This window comes from Mustela nigripes, chromosome 3, assembly GCF_022355385.1.
Source record: "Mustela nigripes isolate SB6536 chromosome 3, MUSNIG.SB6536, whole genome shotgun sequence".
Lineage (NCBI taxonomy): Eukaryota > Metazoa > Chordata > Mammalia > Carnivora > Mustelidae > Mustela > Mustela nigripes.
The window spans coordinates 73,718,376-73,741,327 of NC_081559.1; the positions used below are offsets into that span (position 1 = coordinate 73,718,376).

The 22,952-nt window shown below is 35.7% G+C and overlaps 1 protein-coding gene across 5 annotated transcripts in view; it reads right to left on the reverse strand.

Moving 5' to 3' along the window:
- Positions 1-22,952, reverse strand: part of SESTD1 (SEC14 and spectrin domain containing 1) — a 137,118-nt gene that overhangs the window by 39,194 nt on the left and 74,972 nt on the right. For all 5 annotated transcript variants that reach the window (XM_059394255.1, XM_059394253.1, XM_059394254.1 and 2 more), the window contains 4 exons: positions 15,758-15,871; positions 14,243-14,340; positions 11,989-12,044; positions 9,482-9,693 (listed from right to left, as the gene is read on the reverse strand). In XM_059394255.1, coding sequence (XP_059250238.1) covers positions 9,482-9,693; positions 11,989-12,044; positions 14,243-14,340; positions 15,758-15,871 — 480 coding nt within the window. The remainder of the gene's footprint in view (positions 1-9,481; positions 9,694-11,988; positions 12,045-14,242; positions 14,341-15,757; positions 15,872-22,952) is intronic.

Below are 22,952 nucleotides of genomic sequence, written 5' to 3' on the forward strand. Positions count from 1 at the left end.
CAAGACAGCATGGTACTGGCACAAAAACAGACACATAGATCAATGGAACAGAATAGAGAGCCCGGAAATAGACCCTCAACTCTATGATCAACTAATCTTCGACAAAGCAGGAAAGAATGTCCAGTGGAAAAAAGACAGCCTCTTCAATAAATGGTGTTGGGAAAATTGGACAGCCACATGCATAAAAATGAAATTGGACCATTTCCTTACACCACACACGAAAATAGACTCAAAATGGATGAAGGACATCAATGTGCGAAAGGAATCCATCAAATCCTTGAGAACACAGGCAGCAACCTCTTTGACCTCAACCACAGCAACATCTTCCTAGGAACATCGCCAAAGGCAAGGGAAGCAAGGGCAAAAATGAACTATTGGGATTTTTATCAAGATCAAAAGCTTTTGCACAGCAAAGGAAACAGTTAACAAAATCAAAAGACAACTGACAGAATGGGAGAAGATATTTGCAAACGACATATCAGATAAAGGACTAGTGTCCAAAATCTATAAAGAACTTAGCAAACTCAACACCCAAAGAACAAATAATCCAATCAAGAAATGGGCAGAGGACATGAACAGACATTGCTGCAAAGAAGACATCCAGATGGCCAACAGACACATGAAAAAGTGCTCCATATCACTCGGCATCAGGGAATTACAAATCAAAACCACAATGAGATATCACCTCATACCAGTCAGAATGGCTAAAATCAACAAGTCAGGAAATGACAGATGCTGGCGAGGATGCGGAGAAAGGGGAACCCTCCCACACTGTTGGTGGGAATACAAGCTGGTGCAACCACTCTGGAAAACAGCATGGAGGTTCCTCAAAATGTTGAAAATAGAACTACCCTATGACCCAGCAATTGCACTACTGGGTATTTATCCTAAAGATACAAATGTAGTGATCCAAAGGGGCACGTGCACCCGAATGTTTATAGCAGCAATGTCCACAATAGCCAAACTATGGAAAGAACCTCGATGTCCATCAACAGATGAATGGATCAAGAAGATGTGGTATATATACACAATGGAATACTATGCAGCCATCAAAAGAAATGAAATCTTGCCATTTGCGACAACATGGATGGAACTAGAGCGTATCATGCTTAGCGAAAAAAGTCAAGCGGAGAAAGACAACTATCATATGATCTCCCTGATATGAGGAAGTGGTGATGCAACATGGGGGCTTAAGCGGGTAGGAGAAGAATCAATGAAACAAGATGGGATTGGGAGGGAGACAAACCATAAGTGACTCTTAATCTCACAAAACAAACTGAGGGTTGCTGGGGGGAGGGGGGTTGGGAGAAGGGGGGTGGGGTTATGGACATTGGGGAGGGTATGTGCTTTGGTGAGTGCTGTGAAGTGTGTAAACCTGGCGATTCACAGACCTGTACCCCTGGGGATAAAAATATATGTTTATAAAAAATTTAAAAATCTTAATAAATAAATATTTTTTTTAAAAATTTTAAAAAATGTGTTATATGTTGTTTTTTAAAACCTAAAATGCTATTTAAACATTTAAGCTTTGACTTCAGAATATTCTATAAGCAAAAGAAGCAGGCTAATATAAATCATGATACCTGAGGAAAAACAACTCATTAGCATGGAACTTTCAAAGAGCCGTAAATTTAAAAATAAACTTTCAATAAAGCAAAGACATACTCTTGGTGCAAAAAACCACTCTCATAGTCAAGTACACATATAGTTTTAATGTATGCTAAAAGTAATTTTTCCTTACTGTGCAACATCAGTAATGTAGACAGAGTAAATGTATGACTCTTTCTAATAAAAATGATGCAAATTGAGGTTGATGCCCAGTAAACAAGTATATTTAAATGCATTAATGATGGTAGTTTGCCAAACTAGGCTATAAAACTTAATTTTAATCAGGACATCTTGCTCAATCTGAATATTAACTTACAGCAAGAGCAGTTTCATGCCCAATCCATATCAATGTGACCCCTCAAATGCCTACATTTATATGCAAAGTATAACCTTGGAGATATGGTATTAAAATCTACCATGACAAATATTTGCAGAGGCCAAAAATGCATGTGACTACACAACATTCTTTCCTAGCCGGGCTAATTTCTAAAGACTTCATGAGAGAGTATCTGGAAGAATGTGGGGTCAAACAAGGCAGAAGGGCATGTTAAACAAATGTCAAGCATGTGACCTGAAGAAAGAATTGGGGGAACTAGAAGCATAGCCTCCAGCTATATTCTTATGCAACTCTTAATGTATCCTATTTTGCATCTATGATTCCTTTCTACAAAGGAAGAAAAGCACATGGATGATTCTAGAAATAACATTTGTAATGCTGGCTATAATTACTGCCTCAGTAAATAATGAGAATAACAACAGCATATTTCATTGAAGTAGCATCGTCTCCCACTTAAAAGTTGATGAAAATCTAATTTTTAAATATAGCAACAGCAGCACGGAGAACCTCTGCATACCACATAAACTCTAATGCCACTGATTTAAACTGGGAAATAAATGATAATTTTAATGGCTATTACTTATCATAGAGCTTATCTATTAGAGCTATTGATTTATTCTTTTCCTAACATTTATTTCTTTTAGAGAAAAAGAGAGAAAATGCAAGCAGAGAGCAGGAGCAGATGGAGAGAGAGAATCCTCAAGCAGACGCCCCACTGAGCACGGAGCCCAACTCGGGGCTCTATCCCAGGACCCTGAGATCATGACCTAGCTGAAATCAAGAGTCTGATGCCTAACTGAATGAGCCACCCAGAGACCTCTGATTTCTTTCATTATGCTTTCAGTGATAAGACAGTGAAGAAGAAATATGGAAAAATTCAGTTTTCACTAATTTAACATAAGTCGTGATAATCAACTTTATGATTATCTTTATATAAACAATTTTTTTTATTTTCCCCAAATTTGTAAGACGAAAGACAAAAGTGCATTTTATGCTCTGTGGATGCTGACATGATCAATACACATTTAATATATAGCTAAGTTTAAGTAATTATTCTGGCAAGGGAAAGAGATCTTTGCCTAAAAAGTGACCTGTGAAAAAGAAAGAGGAGGAACCATTACATGATGCAGATTAATGTTCTAACCAACTAATGTGTAACACTCAGACAATACCCTTATAATAAAGGTTATTTGTTTTTAACAATAATCTCGTTACCATCATCACCATCATAAATATCATCATCATCACCTCCCTTCTCTAGTTTCTTTATTCAGTTGAGCTGGTCTATCATTTCAAAAATGCATTTGCCCATACATTAACTCCTCTGCCATTTTTTTTTTTAAATCATACCCACTGATCCCATGTAGCAAGGCACAAATGCTGAATGAATCCCATCACCCACATTCTCTGTACCTTCACTTCAACATCTAGCCATGAATTGATAAGGTCACACAATAAACCAGAAAGGTTCCACCATAAATCCAAAATCAATATGACCTAAAAATACAACTACATGTCTGTGGTATTTTACATGTCCAATTCCCACAGAGAAAACATTGAAACCTCTTGTAACATCATACTCTTCAACCACCACCACCCACCTCACCTTCAAATCTGTACCACTAAGCAGATGACCTTTTTTCTTACGTTATTGAAAAAAAGAACACATTGCATTGGAACCCCTTCATCTTCACATCTGACTCACACAGGGAGACATCTCTGGATACATCCTACCCATCGTTCCTCCTGTTAACAATGGAGTTCTATCTATTCCATGCGAACACTAATCCTTTCAACACCATCTTTTGGAAATGATTCACTTCTACCTTGTGAGGAACTTGATAGTACTAAATATCTTTTCTCTCGTGTATATTCAACCCCTCTTTCCACATAGATACTCCCCACTGGCCTTTAAAGCTTTGAGAGTTTTCCATATTACTTTAAAAAGAAAAATAGAACAAAATTATATCTCACCCTGCTGTGGACTGAGTTTTGTTGTCCTCCCTCCCCCAAATCCATATTTTAAAATGCTAATAAGCCTCAGTACTTCAGAATGTACCCCTATTTATCTGAAGATAGGGTCTTCTAAGAGGCAATTAAATTGAAGTCGAAAATACATACATTCTTACATACATACATAAAATGAGGCTGTTAAGCTGGTGCAGCCACTCTGGAAAACAGTATGAAGGTTCCTCAAAAAGATGAAAATAGAGCTACCCTATGAACCAATAATTGCACTACTGGGTATTTACCCTAAAGATAACACACGAAGTGATCCAAAGAGGCTCGTGCACCCCAATGCTTACAGCAGCAATGTCCACAACAGCCAAACTATGGAAAGAGCCTAGATGTCCATCAACAGATGAACAGATGAATGGATAAAGAAGATGTAATATATATATATATATATATATATATATATATATATATATATATAATGGAATATTATGGAGCCATCAAAAAAAGGAAATCTAACCATTTGCATGACATGTATGGAACTAGAGGGTATTATTCTAAGCAAAATAAGTCAATCAGAAAAAGATAATTATCATATGATCTCTCTGCTATAAGGAATTTGAGAGGCAGGGCAGGGGTTAGTCGAGGGCTGGGCAGGGCAGGGGTTGGGGGCGGGGTGGCAATGAAACAAGATGGGACCGGGGAAGGAGATAAATCATAAGAGACTCAGTCTCAGGAAACAAACAGGATTGTTAGAGGGGAAGTGGGTAGAAGGGATGGGGTGGCTGAGGGATGGACAATGGGGAGGGTATGTGCTATGGTGAGTGCTGTGAATTATGTAAGACTGATGATGCACAGACCGTACCCCTAAAATAAATAATACACTATATGTTAATTTAAAAAAAGAGGTTGTTACAGTGGACCCTAATCTGGTGGACCTAATCTGGTCCTTAAAAGGAGAGGAAATTTGGACACAGAAAGGTAGAGAGTTAAGATAATGTAAAGATACAGAAATAAGACGGAGCATCAACAAGCCAAGAATCTGGAACAGATTTTTTCCTCAATGCCTTTAGAAGGAATCAACCTTCCTAACACCCTGATCTTAAGACTTTTACCCTTTAGAACCATGGGGAAATAAGTTTCTGTTGTTTAAGCCACCCAGGTTGTGGTACTTGGTTACAGCAGACTTAGCAACTAATACCACCCTTTTTCTACTGCTTTTAGGCATCAATATTTCTCATCTTTCCTTCAGAGACAAATTCTCAATGAGTTGCCCATACTCAGTGTCTCCCTCATTACACTTCACTGTCATTCCAAATTCACTCCTGTGTGCTTTACTCCATGCTCAAGGGTCACCAGTGGCCTCAATCTTATACATTATAATGGACATGTTAAGTTGTCCTTTTATTTGATCTTTCAGCAGCATTCTACAAGGATCCCAATTCCATCCTGAAATACTTCCCCTGGCTTCCGAGACACAGAACTCTTCACACTTTTCTCCTCCATCTCTGGCCAATGCTTCCGTTCTGTTCAGGAGTATGCTCCTCTATCTTGTCATCAAATGCTGGAGTTTCTCAAAGCTCAGTCAGAAAGCCCTCTTTTCACATACTCTTAGGACTTTCCTTGGTCAACTCTTACCCAAATCAAAGCTTTTAATTGCCATTCATACATGATGACAAATAACTAAGTCACCAGCCCAGACCTGTGTGGGGCTACCCTTCCATATTTTCTCTTGGTGTCTCAAAGTCACCTCAAATTCAACAAGTCTAAGCAACATCAGAAGAATGAAACTAGACCACTTTCTTATACCATACACAAAAATAAATTCAAAATGGATGAAAAACCTTAATGTGACACAGGAAACCATCAAAATCCTAGAGAACATAGGCAGAAACCTCTTTGACCTTGGACATAGAAATTTCTCACCAGACTTACCACAGGCAAGGCAAACAAAAGCAAAAATGAACAACTGAGACTTCATCAAGATAAAAGGCTTCCATAGCAAAGGAAAAAATCAATAAATCTAAAAGGTGGTCTACAGAATGGGAGAAGATATTCAAAAATGACATATCTGATAAAGAGTCAGTATCCAAAATCTACAAAGAACTTATCAAACTCAACACCCAAAGAACAAATAATCTGATCAAGAAATGGGCAGAAGACATGAATAGACACTTTTCCAAAAAAGGTAATAGACACATGTAAAGCCGCTCAACACCACTCATCATCAGGGAAATACAAAATAAAACCCCGATGAGATACCATCTCACACCCCTCAGGATGGTTATAATTAACGTAAGAAATAACAGGTGTTGGCAACGATGCAGAGAAAGGGGAACCCTCTTGCACTGTTGGTGGGAATGAAAACTGGTGCAGCCACTCTGGAGAACAGTATGGAGGTTCCTCAAAAAGTTAAAAATAGAACTACCCTATGACCAAGCAACTGCCCTACTAGGTATTTACCCAAAGGATACAGTGATCTGAAGGGGTACACACACACCAATGTTTATAGAAGCATTATCAACAATAGCCAAACTATGAAAAGAGCCCAAATGCCCATCCACAGATGAACAGATAAAGAAGACACGGTATAGGGATGTCTGGGTGACTCAGTTCAATTAAGTGTCTGCCTTTGGCTCAGGTCATGACCCCAGGGTCCTCAGCAGGGAGTCTGCTTCTTCCTCTCCCTCCAACCCTCCCCTGCCCCCACGCCCCCTGCTGCTCATGCTCCCACGTGCTCTCTCTCTCAAATAAATAAAATCTTAAAAAAAAAAAAGATGTGGTATATATATAAAATATATATATATATATATATATATATATATATATATATATAAAATATATGTGGAGTATTATTCAGTCATCAAAAAGAATGAAATCTTGAAATCTTGCCATTTGCAACAACATGGATGAAACTAGAGTGTATTGTGCTAAGTGAAAGAAGTCAGAGAAAGACAAATACTCATATGTGGAATTTAAGAAACAAAACAGATGAACACATTGGAAGGCAGAGGGGAAAGGAGAGAGGGATATAAGCCATAAGAGACTCTTAACCATAGAGAACAAACTAGATGAAGGGAAGCAGGGTGTGGGATGGACTAGATGGGTAATGGTTATTAAGGCAGGTACTCATTATAATGAGCAATGGGTGTTGTATGTAAGAGATGAAACACTGAATTCTACTCCAGAAACCAAAATGGCACAAAAACAAAAACAAAAAACCAACATGTCTAAAACCAAACTTATGATTCTCTATACCCTTTTTCACCCATACCTAAACCCAAATCCTGTCCAGTGTTTACTAACTGAACAACAAGACCACCCAACAAGTCTTACAAATCAGAAAAATGATTCATCTCTGATATTTTCTTCTTACCATTACTCCCACCACTTTCCTTATTGGGACTTGGCACAATTGCAATTTTACAACTATTTGTGTAATATGTAATCATGTACCATAAAAGTGGGAATGCAATCTATTCTTACTCACCATTATATTCTACCTAGCACGAAGTCACCCTATTGTAGACATTCATTTTTTGAACGAGTGAGCAAACGTCAGGTATTATTTATAGAAAATTCATTATATGCCAAGTACTAAATATTTTATAAATATTATTTTCTTTAATCTTTGTAGCAGCCCTATTAAATTGGTATTATTATTGTTGTTGTTGTTGTTGCTGTCATCCTCAGGAAGCTAGGGCACTGAGAAATTATATTTACTTCCTGAGAAAGTAAGTAACTTGGAAGTAGTAGAAAAAGGTGGACCCAGATCATGTCAGTGACTTGTATGCCACTACGTTATTCTGTATTTATGGTTTTCAAAGATACTCTCAAGCTACTTGGCTGAAGTTTACCTACCTGTACTATCTATACTATCTGTAAGCTATAAATCCTATCTATAAGTTATAAATATATTACAAAGAAAATGTATGCTTGGAAATCTTCAGTGTACACATGGCTATCACAAGAAAGATTAAATCTCTTTGCCTGGAATTCAAAATCTTCCATGATTGTCTTCTTCCTTTCAAGCCTCTTCTACTCTAACACCTTGATTTTCTAGTCAGGGGTCAGCAAACTACTGCCTACAGGCCAATTCTAACTACCCATTATGTTTGCAAATAAAATTTTATTTTAGCACAGCCGCACACATTTGTTTATATGATGTCTACACACTACAACAGCAGGGCTTCACAGCCATAGCTTTAAGAATTGTATAGTCCACACAGCGTAAACATTTACTATTTGGCCCTATTTTATAGGAAAAGTTTGCCAACAATGGGACCAGACTTACAGACTAGAGCCTCGTACAATGAAAATAAATGTAATAGATACCATTAATCCAGCACTGGATTCTTTCAACAAACCTTTCAAAAGAGGTCTTGTTACCCTTGTTTCAGTTAACGGAAGAAGGAAGGAAGGGTAAGAAGAGAGGGGTGTTAATAAAGAAGGAAGTCCTTTTGAGTTTGAGGCACAAGTTGGTGAATAATGTGACCATGATCACAGTAAGTACGCGGAGGAACTGGGATTTAAATCATACTTGCTGACCATGCTTTGTGATTCAAAGGCCAAAAACTTCCTGTGGTGCCTGACTGCTTGCTTTTTCCTCCACAGAACTTGGGATTTCATGCACCGGTGTTTATTTATGCTATCCTTTCTCTTGCATAAAATGCCAATTCTTCTTTAAAACTTAAAGGAGGTGCCTAGTGAAATCTTTACACATTCTTGGAGAAAACGCTCAACTACTACCTCCTCTGCTAAATCTTCCTAGATCCCCTGCAATCAGAGGAATAGTCCCTCTTAGAGATGCCCACAACACTTCTGTCTTCAGCTTTAACACTTAAGATTTTATCCCCTTAGCTTAATTTTAGCAAAAACCAAAGCTATCTCTTTATTCTATAGAAAACCCAGCACAATGTCTTCTACACTTCATTTTTTAGGTAAAACATTTAACATTTATTTCTTAATTCAACAAAGGAAAATCAGAATGTGATCTAAGTTACAGAAATGTCTTAGTATTGAGCTTCAGTATTTTTAACCTACTGTTTTTATAAAAATCAACTCTCAAAGGAACTAATACAAATTCCGAAGTATTAAATACATTAGAGGTTTCTAGCAGCATCAAAAAATAATGAAATCTAATATTAAAATTCCTTACATTTTATGTCATCATTTTGCTAGGAAAGAAAACCTCTTCATAATGCCTAAATTAAAAAAAATAACACTAACAAGTCATTAGAAATTAAGGATAACCTGATCATCATTAATAAAGTGTTACTTATTGCAAGAATGTAGAGATCATAGGTGATATTTTCCAACAACTAGTCACTTTTAAAGTTCATAATGATAGAGTAAAAGGAACGTTCAAAGTCATCATTGTAGAAATAATATAGTTTTAATGGAAATATTATTTGTAAAAATGTACATAAAATAGTTTTAGTCTGTTTTGATAGGATTCAGGTTCTCTACACAGTATAATAAGGCTTAATATAAAATCAGTCACACAGTAGAAATTGCTTTTTTAAAAACCTTAACATTTAGATTTTTTAAAAATTAAACATATTCAAATCAGACACTTACCTGCATCACCTTCTGCTGAATCTCCTCTAACTGTGTACGCTTACTACGTTGTCTACAAACTTCCTGGTATCGAGTATATTGTTCTCTCAGAGAATCTAATAATTTCATAACCTGTGGCTGGGCCAGCAGTTCATCATCCATAGGAGACCATGAGACCCCTCCATCTGAGCCATTAAATCGACGCTGCTGTAATTCGGACAACAATTCATGCCCTTTACAAATGAAAGATACTTATAATTAATATCCTAAAAAAATACAATTCTTACTTCTCAGTCTCCTCAATTTTAGGCCCTTATTTTTAGAATCTATCTGCCTATACGTCTGCCTAAATAGGTCATAATTACTGAATGCAATTTTTAAATTTATATAGAGATGGGAAATAGCATATTTTAGTATATAACTACATAGTATATTTATATGCTATATATCATATATATCATGAAGTATATACTATGTAGGCTACACTATTTAGTAAATATATGGCATTTTTTTTTTCTATATCTATCTGTCATCACATTCTTGTTATTGGTGGATTCATTATTCAGGAAACTGTGTCAACCAATTCTCTTTCCCTGTAGAGCACAATTACATTCTGGGATTTGTGTCTAGTATGGTACTAACCAGTATGTTCTATTTGATAGTACTAATCAATACTAAGCAATATGTTGTAGAATTTCAGTATCAATCCATACCTTTAGTCCTACTATCTAAAATAAAAGTTGACAGTGTAACAAATAAATGTATGGTTAAAGGGAGAAAGCTTTATTACTGGTACAAAATAAAATTTAAATAGTTTCTATTTAAGGAATCTCTACAACATATTAACTGTGAATCATGAGGGACTACACTAGTATAAAAAATTCATTCAATGTTATCCAATTATATCATATTCATGTAAAAATCCATTCATGCATGAGAAATTAAAATTGCAGAATATCCAACATCAAAATTGGAATTTTAAAAGTGAATAAATCGCAAACTGTTTTTTCAGGATAATACTATTCCAATTATTACTTAAGGACCAAAAATAAATGCAAATACTTAAATTCTCTTCATCTTTATTCAGAAAAATATCCTATATTTAAATGGCTTTCAATACTTAGAAACAGAATTTTTATCATGATTTGAAGGTATTACCAATTTCTAAGAAATACCCCAAATTGTTCTAAAACTCTCCATTTGTATATTCTCTTTTTATCCCTACTCTAAGAGTCAAAAGCATCTAAAAAAAGATCTTAGTGGCATATAAAGCTAATTTCAAAATACAAATTGAAAAAGCTTCTTAATTCAAGGGCTTCAGTAGCTTTCAAAACATTAAATATAACAGTGGAATTAAAATTTAAACCTAAACCAAGCCATATTTTTACTGACAGTCTACTGTACCTGCTCAACATGTAGGAATTCATAGATTACAATTATTTCCTTATTCTCTAAGGAAGATCAGTATCATACTGAAAACACTTGCCTCAATGGTATCAACACAATGAAAATATTCAGAATTACTTTCTTTACTCTTCATTACATGTTATAATTAGAAAAACAACTGTTTTAAAGACTTTTAAACAAAGTCTCTATATATATTCACATACATTTTTCATACACACACACACACACACACATATAAAGCCATTAAGATCAGAAGTCATTTATTTTTTTCCTTTACAATTGTTATTACTCTTAATGTTTTCCATATAGAAACATTTCCATCGAGAAGCAGCACCATATAATGATTTCAGAGACCATACTTTGAAACCAAACTGCCTTGGTTCAAGTCCCAACTCTAGCATTACCAGTTGTGTAACTTGCATAAGTTACTGAGCTTTTTTTTGCCTCAGTTTCCCCATCTTAAACTTAGGATGATAATAGTACCTGTTTTTAGTAGTATGGTGACAGTTTTAATAATTACTCCATCATGAGCAAGTTTTTTCATTATCTCTAATATACCTGAGCTTATATCTACTATCTGATACTAACTACATCAAGAGGTCATTAAGGGGGCGCCTGGGTGGCTCAGTGGGTTAAAGTCTCTGCCTTTGGCTCAGGTTATGATCCCAGGGAGCCTGCTTCCCCCTCTCTCTGCCTGCCTCCCTGCCTACTTGTGAGGTCTCTCTCTCTGTCAAATAAATAAATAAAATCTTAAAAAAAAAAGAGAGAGAGGTTATTAAGGAGAATGGAATATAAAAATACAATCTTAGAACCCAAGGAGTATTCAATAATCCTCATAGCAATCCAATGAAATTGAAACTTCTCTCCATTTCATAGACAAGGAAACAAATACAAATATTTCAAGGGAGAAATCATTTAACAATTTGTCATTATTAATACTTTCTAAAAATATTGTAAAGTATATTAACACACCGTTAGGTTAAACCAAAGGCCAGTTTTTAAATTCCCCTTGAGTTTTTTCACATAATATATGCTTAATCAATGTTTATTTCATGAATCAATCAATATATGATTGGTTTATTGGATTTGACTATCACCAATAAACACATTTTTTATCTTACCTGTCTGGAGAACTGTTTCAGGATCAACTGATGGAAGAAAGTTTAAATCCACAGACCTGGCAAACACAAGAATAACTTTTAAAAACTTTATCTATATGACCAAAGAAAATCATTTATGTATGCATATCAAACAGGAGCATATGGTGTGGAAATCTGAAGTATACTATTCTACCAGGCTAATGCTCTTAAGCATTAAGAAACCAATTAGAGATAATTAAATATTAGTAGCCAAAAAAAAAAAACCCAAAAAACTGTGTGATAAATCATAGAATATACTACTTGAAAAAAAGTTTATTATTATTATGGTATTATTTCAAATACATCAAAGGAATGCATTTTAGTATTTTCCCACTGCATCTTTATTCCAAAATGAAATGTGTAACTATATAGCAACCCAGAAATGTGAACATTAAAAATGCATGAAGCCATCTTCCAATTAAGCATTTACTTATCTACAGCAACGTTTGAGAGCTAAAAGGAGTCTCTGATATTCATGTGCATGTGTATCCCCACGCAGTTGTACTCTCTTCCCTGTATTAATTGTGCTTAATTTGCAGTTGGACCATGCTCTGTATTTTTTTAAACACATATAGGAAGTAGAAGATGAAGGAAAGATAGGGTACACAGTAAATCAAACCCTAGGACCTTGATGCTGTAAATGACAGGTCCTGCTCTAAATCTTCCACTTTTGTCAATTAATCTGGGCCCTTGCCTCTTGTGTAGCCTGGACATTTCTGGAGTAATAACATTAAAAAGGTGATGAAAATTTCAAGTGGAGGGACTGCATTATCTGTGATTTAGTAGAGGGACTTTATTATCGAGATTTAAAAAAGACTAAGTAGTAACACTTGAATTCCCTAGGGAGGAACTGGAAATACAAGATTTTATTTGATATTTCATGTAGTCATGCAAACTAGCACTTCCCAAAGTGTTTCCCAAAACACTGAACAAGATATTATTAGATGGAGAAAAGGGGGTCCCACTGGCATGTAAGTACACGAAACAGGTTTCTTTACTGCAATGCTTTCTCAGGACCTGTAATCTATAAATGTTCACAGTCATTCTCAGAGAGGGAATATGGTAAACAGCATTAAGCTATGACCATGAACTTGTTTTCTACAGGGACCCTCTTAGGACATCTTTCCTAAGGAAAATGACTTTAAGAAGCATCAAACTTACTCTGCTGGGCTACTCAGAAAGCAAGAAGTTTGGCTAATTTTTGTCAACCAACTTATGCAATGTTTTCAATTCCTAAGCCATAGCATGGAGTGTATGGGTTATCTATATACACACATTTATGTGTATGTCAAAATTTTGCATTTTATATTTTTATATGATATCTACAGGACAATAATGTTCCTAAATGCTTCCTGTAACTTTAACTAGATTTCCATTCAAACCATTTGTTCTCACATTTTCACTTTGTTTTAATCAAGACTGGGTGTTAAACTCTGACCTTCTCACATCCCACTTCCCTTATTATCTCAGTTAACTGGTATGTTGACTAAATTTGTATTCAAGGAATAATAATAATATTATCAAGGTTTCATTACATTCTTAAGATCAGATTCAAAAGACATAGACAAGGATGAATGTTGATCCTTTCCAATTTCCTAATGAAAAATTATTGTTCTAGTAAGAGAGACCAGAAAGAATTAATTTGCTTCTAAAAAGCTTTTAACCTCAGGAGAAGGATTTGGCTTATCAACAGAAAAATGAAAATTGTTAAGCCTGGAAATCTGTTAAAATGATAAATCTAGATAGTTATATTTAGATAATGCAGCTGAACAATTACTTCATCCAGAGTCAAAAACACTAAATTCTCCAAACTGAATTCATAAATATCACATATTTTATAAGGACCTAGGAGTTCTAGAAGGTAGGCATTTAAGAGGTATTTAAATAAGGTTATAATAATTTTACTTCAAGCCACAACCTTTTCCTTTATAAGCAAAGTAGAACTCTAAAAAGAAAATGGTTTCACTTTGAGAACATGTTCTTGCAGATGAATTTTTAAGGTAAATACATTTTTATACATCAAAAAGCCTTTATAGAGAAACTCTGATTCAAATCAAGAAATTTTACATATAAAGCAAATTCTCATGAATTAATAAATTTAATACAACTTTTGTATGTCAATTTTGACTGGAGAATTGCTACATCTTACCTCTTTTAGCTTGCATTAATAGAGAGATTCTTCTTCAGGTTAATCACAGCCTTGCAAAGGTATAATTGCAAGACACCAGCCACCTACCTTTCTTTCTCTTGCTGATTTCCTTTATCACTTCCATTGTTAATCAAAGCAAGTTCATCTAATAATGATGTAGATTCTTTTGTAAACTTCTCAAAAACCTACAATAAGATTTTGTTAACATATTAAAAATAATCTTGAAAGTTATTTACATAAGGATTTTCAGTTAAGAGGAATAGAATTAGGCAGGCAGAATTCCCTTTTCCTCTCCTGATGCCACTTCGTACAATTCAACAACCACTGCACAACTTAAAAAAGAGAAAACAAAATCCCCCTTCTAGAACAATGAATAGTTTCAATGTAAGAAATTTTTAAAATTTAAAAAAGAAATATTTATAAAGATTTTATTTACTTATTTGACAGAGATCACAAGTAGGCAGAGAGAGAGAGAGAGAGAGAGAGGAAACAGGCTCCCTGAGAGAGAGAGAGAGAGAGAGAAGGAAACAGGCTCCCTGCTGAGCAGAGAGCTGATATGGGGCTCCATCCCAGAACCATGGTTCATGAGAAAGCAGAGGCTTTAACCCACTGAGCTGCCCAGGAGCCCCTAAAGAAATTATTTTTATTCCTCAGACAAGGAGGAATAAAATTCCTGTGTTTTGTGAAGAAACATCTGCACTAGTAACAGTTTTAACTACATGAACATGCTTTGGGCCATTATTAATATTCTAATTCCAGATACAGAACTTTTCTTTATGTTTTCCTATCACCAATCCATACTGGTTGCATATACTGAAGACTTTTATATATAAGCATGTAGCATAAAAATAAATTAGCTATAACTTTTAACATGGTTTCTTAAAATATTTCTAAAAACGGATTTGGGCAAGTCTGTTTATAATAAAGGGGACACTCATTTGTTTTATGTAACTGTCCAAATATGATCAAAATCAAGTTATCCATTCTGAAATATCCCAGTTTATTATTCTTCAATAAAATTAACCTTATACAGTTGACCCTTGACCATGTTTTTGGGAAGTCAAAAGTTATACGCAGATTTTCAACTCTGGAGAGGGTTAGGACCACCAATTCCCATGTCATTCAAAGAATAACTGTAATCTAAACTGAGTTAGTTAACATTTTTTCTTTTAGTCCCCAGTAGTTTGTTAAACAATGCCATAGCAAGCAAAGGAGTTGACTTCAATATGGCCAAAGATACATTTTCAGAAATGAAAACCTTAACCTGTCAAACTGCTTTTCCAGTCAAACTGATGTTTAAATATCCTCTCTGAAAATGGTACACCAATTAGATTACCTCTCAAGAAATTGTGCTACTCTGTCATTCAACTAAAATATTCAAAATTTTGATAGTAATACTGCTACAAATGACAACAACAAAAGCAAGCACTTACAAGACTGACTATAGACGATTTGCCTTCAAGCATTATGCTATCAAATGGTATGCACTATATATTTTATTTTTATAACAAAGAACAATCTACATGCTACTTAATTAAAATGATAAAGTCACCAAAATATGTCTATTTGTATGTAATAACAATCTCACTATAATATACCAACCAGTCTCTTATTTAACCAGTCCATGTGATCATAGGTGAGACTCCCGCCAAAATCTTCTGTTAACTGGCACGGTTCTATGTAACGAGTCAATTTATTGGCAGACACTAAAATAACCTATAGAAGTAAAAAGAAAAGAACGATTTAGCAAGCCAGTGTTAATGGCAATGAAAGCAATACGGATGTAAAATCAGGTTAAAATATGCAATACTGTTTCCAAAATGATGATATTATCATGTATTTGATTAATACAATATTTAATACATTAGTAGAAGCATTTAAAATCAATTAAAAAATTATGGGTATCTGCTAAGAATAAGTTATTATAACCCATATATAATTCCACATTTTAAAAAATGAGATGCAGCTGAGATGAAATATTTTCAAAATTTTATCAATATTAATAACTTCTTGATAATAAAAATCAGTTATTTTGATACACTGTATTCAGCAAAAAAGCTTGCATAGGGCCTTAAAATTAGCTAATTACAATAAGAAGATAAACACAAATCATGATAAATCTGCAATCAAAAAATTATACACATTAAAGTTTCTATAACAATTTTTTATTATGTATTAACAAAACATGTCCTGTAATAGTAAAGTAAAACTCAGGATAATATATATTAATATTTAATTTGAAAATCAGAACTAAAAAGCAAGGAGAAGTTCAGAGAATTCATAAATTTGAAATTTACATATTAACTTGATAACCTTTAATGCTAAACTTTAAAATACCAAAATTTTTTAAGTACAAATTATAGAATGACCTAAGAGATCATTGTGTGCTAAATAAAATTTCAATGAGGATATACAAGAATACATAAGAAAATATATGTGTGAGAAAAGGAAATTCAAATGGTAGTGTCAATGCAAAATGATACATGGAAAGTTTAATACCCACCCCCAAAATGTGCAAGTGAAACAACGTGTTTAATAATAAATAGTATCTTTAAATGGCAACTCTACAGATATAAATGTAAAATAATAAAAGATAAACACTCCCTATTTTCTTCTGAAGATTTTGTCCTTCCCGTTTAAGTTTTTAATATGTACACACACAAACACACAGAATGAGAAAATGAACAAAACATGGATAAATACAAATCAATACCTTTATTTCAAGACACTGATAGCTAGGTTCTTGGGCTGGATCGTGGGTATCCAAGTGTTTTAGTTTTGTTTTCTATATATACATACATTTTTAAAGAATATATACCAAGGGATGCCTGGGTGGCTCAGTGGGTTAAGCCGCTGCCTTTGGCTCAGATCATGATCCCAGGGTCCTGGAATCCAGCCCTGCATCAGGCTCCTTGCTCAGCAGGGAGCCTGCCTCTCTCTCTGCCTCTGCCTGCCTCTCTGCCTACTTGTGTGCTTTCTCTCTCTCTTTCTGACAAATAAATAAATAAATAAATAAATAAAATCTTTTAAAAAAAGAATATATACCAAATACTGTGTTAAAAACCTGAAAACAGGGCAGCTGGGTGGCTCAGTTGGTTAAGCCAGTGCCTTCAGCCCAGGTCATGATCCCAGAGCGCTGGGTCTGAGTCCCATATCTGGCTTCCCCTGCTCTGCAAGGAACCTACTTCTCCCTCCCCTCTGCCTACCATCCTCACTGCTTGTGCGCTCGCTCTCTTTCTCTCTCTCTCTCTCTCTCTCTCTCTGTCAAATAAATAAATAAAAACTTAAAAAAAAAAAAAAACCTGAAAACAGAAAGACTCAAGAAAAAACCAAGAGAAGAGACCTACTAACAGCAGGAGCACAAGGAAATCTCGTGCAACTGAAGAAAGTAAATTCTCAGAGCACCGGGGTGGCTCAGTCATTAAGTAATTGCCTTTGGCTCAAGTCATGATCCCAGGACCCTGGGGTAGAGCCCCACAATGGGCACTCTGTTCAGCGGGAAGACTACTTCTCCCTTTCCCACTCCCCTTGCTTCATGTTTACTCTCTCGCTGTGTCCCTCTCTGTCAAATAAATAAATAAAATCTTTAAAAAAAAAATGTAACTTCTCTGAGGCAGCTTTCAGGGAGGTTACAGTGAGAACAAAGAAAAATCTAGAGATGGTGGTAAGAGAAAAACTGAGGGAGTTTATATGCCTTTTTTCCCCATTTAAAAAGTGAAAGAAAAGATAAAGAACTTCAAATTACATTTTTGACTAGTTTAGAAACAGCAAACTATATTATGCCTAAATGGCAATTAATGTAATCTCTCTTTTATGAGTTTAGCATATCTCAATTTCATTGTTTTCCTGTTTAGGTAACAATAAGAGCTAATTTAAAATAAATATCTTAACTTTTTAAATAAAATAAACATCTTAGAATAAAAAGAACACAGAAAAATATTACTCTTTTATTGAAAAACTTGTCATAGACAGCTTTATCCTTTTGTTCCAAAAAGCCTTATTTAGACTAGCTCTTAGAGACCGGCATGATGTTAAACTGTCACTGGAAGTGTAATAAGGCCGCAGGAACAATCTCATCGGCCAGCAAGCCATTCTCGGATCTAGGCAGATACTTCCACACAGTCACCTCCTACGAAGGGGGCTTTTCCTTTCTAGGAAGTGCCTAGTAATCAATTAACTATATATATACCAACAATGAAACAGAAACATGTATTTATGAGGAAATACACTACTTTGCTAAATTGAGCACCAATTCACATCTGAAAGATACCCCCCCACAATGCTCTCTCCTGAAAAGACAACTGAATAGAAAATGTAACAAATATAAAATATAATGAATGATCTCTCTGCTCTTCTAGTGTGCCCTATTTGGCACAGTGGTTTATTTAAACACTGAAATAATATCTCCTGAAAAATCTATCATGTCCCTTATAATTTAATTTTTAGTCATGTGTCATTCATTTGTTCAACATTTTTTACTTAATATGAGTTAAATTTATTTATTAGAAGTATTATTTAGTAGAAGTTACGTGTTCTACTGCTGAGAATAGGATAAACTAAGATATGTTTCTACAAAAGAAATGAGCTTTTATTTCCTGCAGTATTCCAGAGAGAGTTGTGCAATGCTTTCACAAAAAGAAATAGATTAAAGTTTTCTGGTTTATTTCTACAGCCTTAGTAAAAAATACTCTAAATCTAAATGTTGTTGTCCCTTTGATATAATAGAACAGAGGGACAAAGTTTTTACTAGAATATGCCAAATGATTTCCAAATAACTGTCTTAGGTTAAGCACCAATATAACTGAAAGGATACTAGGCACTAGGAGCCAATCACTCCAGGTTTGTACCCTAGCTCTGCCACAAATTCACTGGCCTTATAAGAAGTCAACCTAAAGGAACTCACTCCAGGCTTATTTCCCCAAACTGCCAAAGAAGGCACCCGCATTAAACTATCTGTGATGTGAGCTCTACAGGCTCTTTAAGCTCCGTAGAGGATTCTAATAAGGTGTCATCCTATACATTTAATTTGGGCCATTCTCTTTTATATATGACCTATTTTGTGCAATGAAGAGCATTTGTCACTTTCTATACACACTGGCCTCAAAAAACAAAAACAAAAACAACAAAACAAAAAATAAAAAACAAAAACCAGAATCAGATGCAGTATTAACAAGAGAGAAGAAAACAATTTAGAATGGTGGCTGATTATCACTGCCAATAAATTACACTTTCACTCTCATGAATGACAATACAGAATAGGGTAGAGATCCTTTTGATTATTAGTCTCCCAATTTGAGGATAAGATTAATACCAGTACTACTTCAATTTTATCTTGTCATTTGATAGACTACAGATACTATCATCTAAGCAACAAAAGCTTTCAGAGTCACCAGGTATAATGCTGCTTAAGATAAAAGTACATGAATCTCTGAATTACTAAAAGGGAAAGTGGACAGGTAGATAACTATTTCAGAGATAAGACATAAGGAAATATTTAGGTGAGCAACAAGAGAAGAATATCCAATCGCTAATGAAAAACAACAGAGAAGTGAGGAGGAAGAAAGTCATCTAGAAGAAAAATAAGAAAAGATGACGAGGAAGGAAATGTGAAATCATGTGGGAAGAACAAGGTGTCATTAAAACAACTACTATGTGTTTATTTGATCAATGCTGTCAACACCTGGTAATAAATCCTTCTTATGGATAATTCTATGAAGTAAAACATACTCTTGCTTCTAGGAACAGCAGTATTTATACCAAAGTTATACTTTAAAAATACTTAGAATACAGGCGTGCCCAGGTGGCTCAGTCAATTAAGTGTCTGCCTTCAGCTCAGGTCATGATTCCGGGGTCCTGAGATGGAGCCCTGTGTTAGGCTTCCTACTCAGTCTGCTGCTCCCTCTCCCTTTGCCCCTTCTCCCCAATTTGTGCTCTCTCTCACCTCTCCCTCTGTCAAATGAATAAATAAAATAAAATAAAAAATAAAAATATTTAGAATATAAACAAAAACACAAGCTTAATTACAACAGCCCAAATGATCCAAATAACACCAAGGAAAATAATTTTTAATTAAACAAACATCTACACTGAATTTAATTATATATAGCTCTAAGTATCAAAAATGGCTGTGTTGAACTGTACCATAAAGTCAAATATGTTTGTCAGTGCATTAGCCAGCATTTGAAATGACTTACTCTCATCTCATTAGGGATATTACAGGCTTTTTAATAAGTGCCTAGTGCTTATTTACTTGGGAAGATACTCTAGCTGAATCTTCAGAGTCTAAAAGAAAACAATATGGAGATAATGAGAAACTTCATAGTTGAGTTTTAAACAGCAATCTATAACATTAGATCCAAGCAGACAGGAAATGTGTCTTCTATTTTACCCTCTAAGATGCAAGGTGTTTAGCCACTGTGAATTCTTATATATCATGAGACCAACAAAGCAAAGCATTTCTGAGCAGATGCCTATGCTTAAGCAGGATGTGATGGGCTCTTCATAAAAGGGATCTTTTCTCCTACTGAGTGTTCGCAGCTTTAGTTTCTACACCACTTGCTTCTGCTCACTTTGTATCATCCCAGAGCAACATTTCCTGTGTGCCCTTGGCATGAACAGCACACCTCCCACCAGTCAAAAGTACTCACTCACCATGGCAACATTCAAACTTTACTTAACCCTCTTCCCTCACTATACTTTTGTTTCTCCTCTTTCGGATGCAGTTTCCCATTCAACTATCAGGGTAACACCTTTCCTAATGGAACCCAGCAGCCCAGACTGCTTTCCCCTACAATGCTAGCACACCTTTCCACTAAGTCTATACGCCAGTCAAGTTAATCAATGATTAAAGCGTATAAGATAAAAGCAGGGGGGAAATGCAACTCATTTCTGCTTAGGATGTAGAAAGCTGGAAAGAACAATGCTCCAACCTTTACACCACTATCTCCACTATCAAAATGATGCAAGTTAATGTGAAAAATGAAAACTTTTCTTGAACCCATGAGGGTCAACAGGACAACCAACTAACTTGAAATCTAAGGATAGACCAGTGCCTTTGAGAAAAGATGGGGCTGGAGCACTTGTTTACCTGGGAAAAAAAATACCTGACATGATACAAGCCAGGAAAGAATCCAGCTAACATTTAATGAATTGTTAAAAGCCAAATGTGAACTAATGTGAAAATAGAGAACCCCTGGGAAGCATGGACACGAAGAACTCCACCACTTGAGGGCTCTTCTCACAGACCTCCTGGGAATCATGAGAAAGACTGGGATAATAAAGATCAGAAACTTCAACAAAACAGCCTCTCTCAGAGTACAATCCTGGGGGATGCAAATAGTAGCCACCGCTGGAAAGGCATGAAGCTGAAGAATGGCAGAGATTCAACTCTATCTCTTCTAGAAAATAAAAAACTTCATGACCTGAGGGAAAAGCAGCAAACCCAGATGACCTTAGAGCACAAAAACAGTCCCACTGTAGCTAGAGGGAAGGAAAAGAAAAGCCCTCTATCCTACTAGAGACAAGAATATATGATGAGCCCAGGGTATCATAGGCCTTCTAAACCTGAGTTGAGGGCCCTATTCCCTAGACTCAGTGTCACAAAGCCAGCCTAAGACTGAGGCTGAACCAGAACAACAGAAAATGCCCCTCTGATAAATACTGAATAACAAGGAAGAGCAGTCTTCTGCTAATGGAGTGTCAAAATTGCAAAGAGACCTTTTCTGAGGCAAGGTGCAAAGGAAAGACCTATAGTTAAGGGTGGTATAAAAACAACCTAGGGGACGCCTGGGTGGATCAGTGGGTTGAGACTCTGCCTTCAGCTCAAGTCCTGATCTCAGGGTCCTGGGATCAAGCCCCGCATCGGGCTCTCCACTCAGTGTGGCGCCTCTTTCCCCCTCTCTCTCTGCCTGCCTCTCTGCCTACTTGTGATCTCTCCCTCTCTGTCAAATAAATAAATAAAATCTTAAAAAAAAAAAAAAAAAAAGGAGGGGGCGCCTGGGTGGCTCAGTGGGTTAAGCCGCTGCCTTCAACTTGGGTCATGATCTCAGGGTCCTGGGATCGAGCCCTGCATCGGCTCTCTGCTCGGCAGGGAGCCTGCTTCCTCCACTCTCTGTGCCTGCCTCTCTCTCTGCCTGCTTATCATCTCTCTCTGTCAAATAAATGAATAAAATCTTTAAAAAATAAAAAAAATAATAATAAATAAACACAACCTAAGCCTGTGGTACACTGAAGAAAATAATAGCACCAACCAAAGTCAAAGTCAATTCAACTCCTGGCTAGGGTAATTCTCCTGCCCCAAAAAAACCCTAGCAAAAGCCAAGATGGACCCATGTTTAGGTACAATACTGTTTACCTCAGTCCTAAACAAGATGTCCAACATGCAACAAAAGACAAGGAATGCAAAAGGCACGAAAAAAAAAACAACAACCCACTGTCAGGAAACAAAGCAAAAGATATAACTAGAGGAAGACCCAGAATAGTAGAAGTATCAAGTAGGGAATTTAAGATAATATAATACATGCTGAAGGTTCTCGTGGAAAAAGTGCAAGACAACATGCAAGAAGAAATGGGGAATTTCAACAGAGATAGAAATTTAAAAAATAGAAATGTTACAAACAGGGAATGCAAGCTGGTGCAGCCACTCTGGAAACAGTATGGAGATTCCTCAAAAAAGTTGAAAATAGGGCTACCCTATGACCCAGTTATTGCACTACTGAGTATTTACGCCAAAGATACAAATATAGTGATCCAAAGAGGCACCTGTGCCCCAATGTTTATAGCTGCAATGTCTACAACA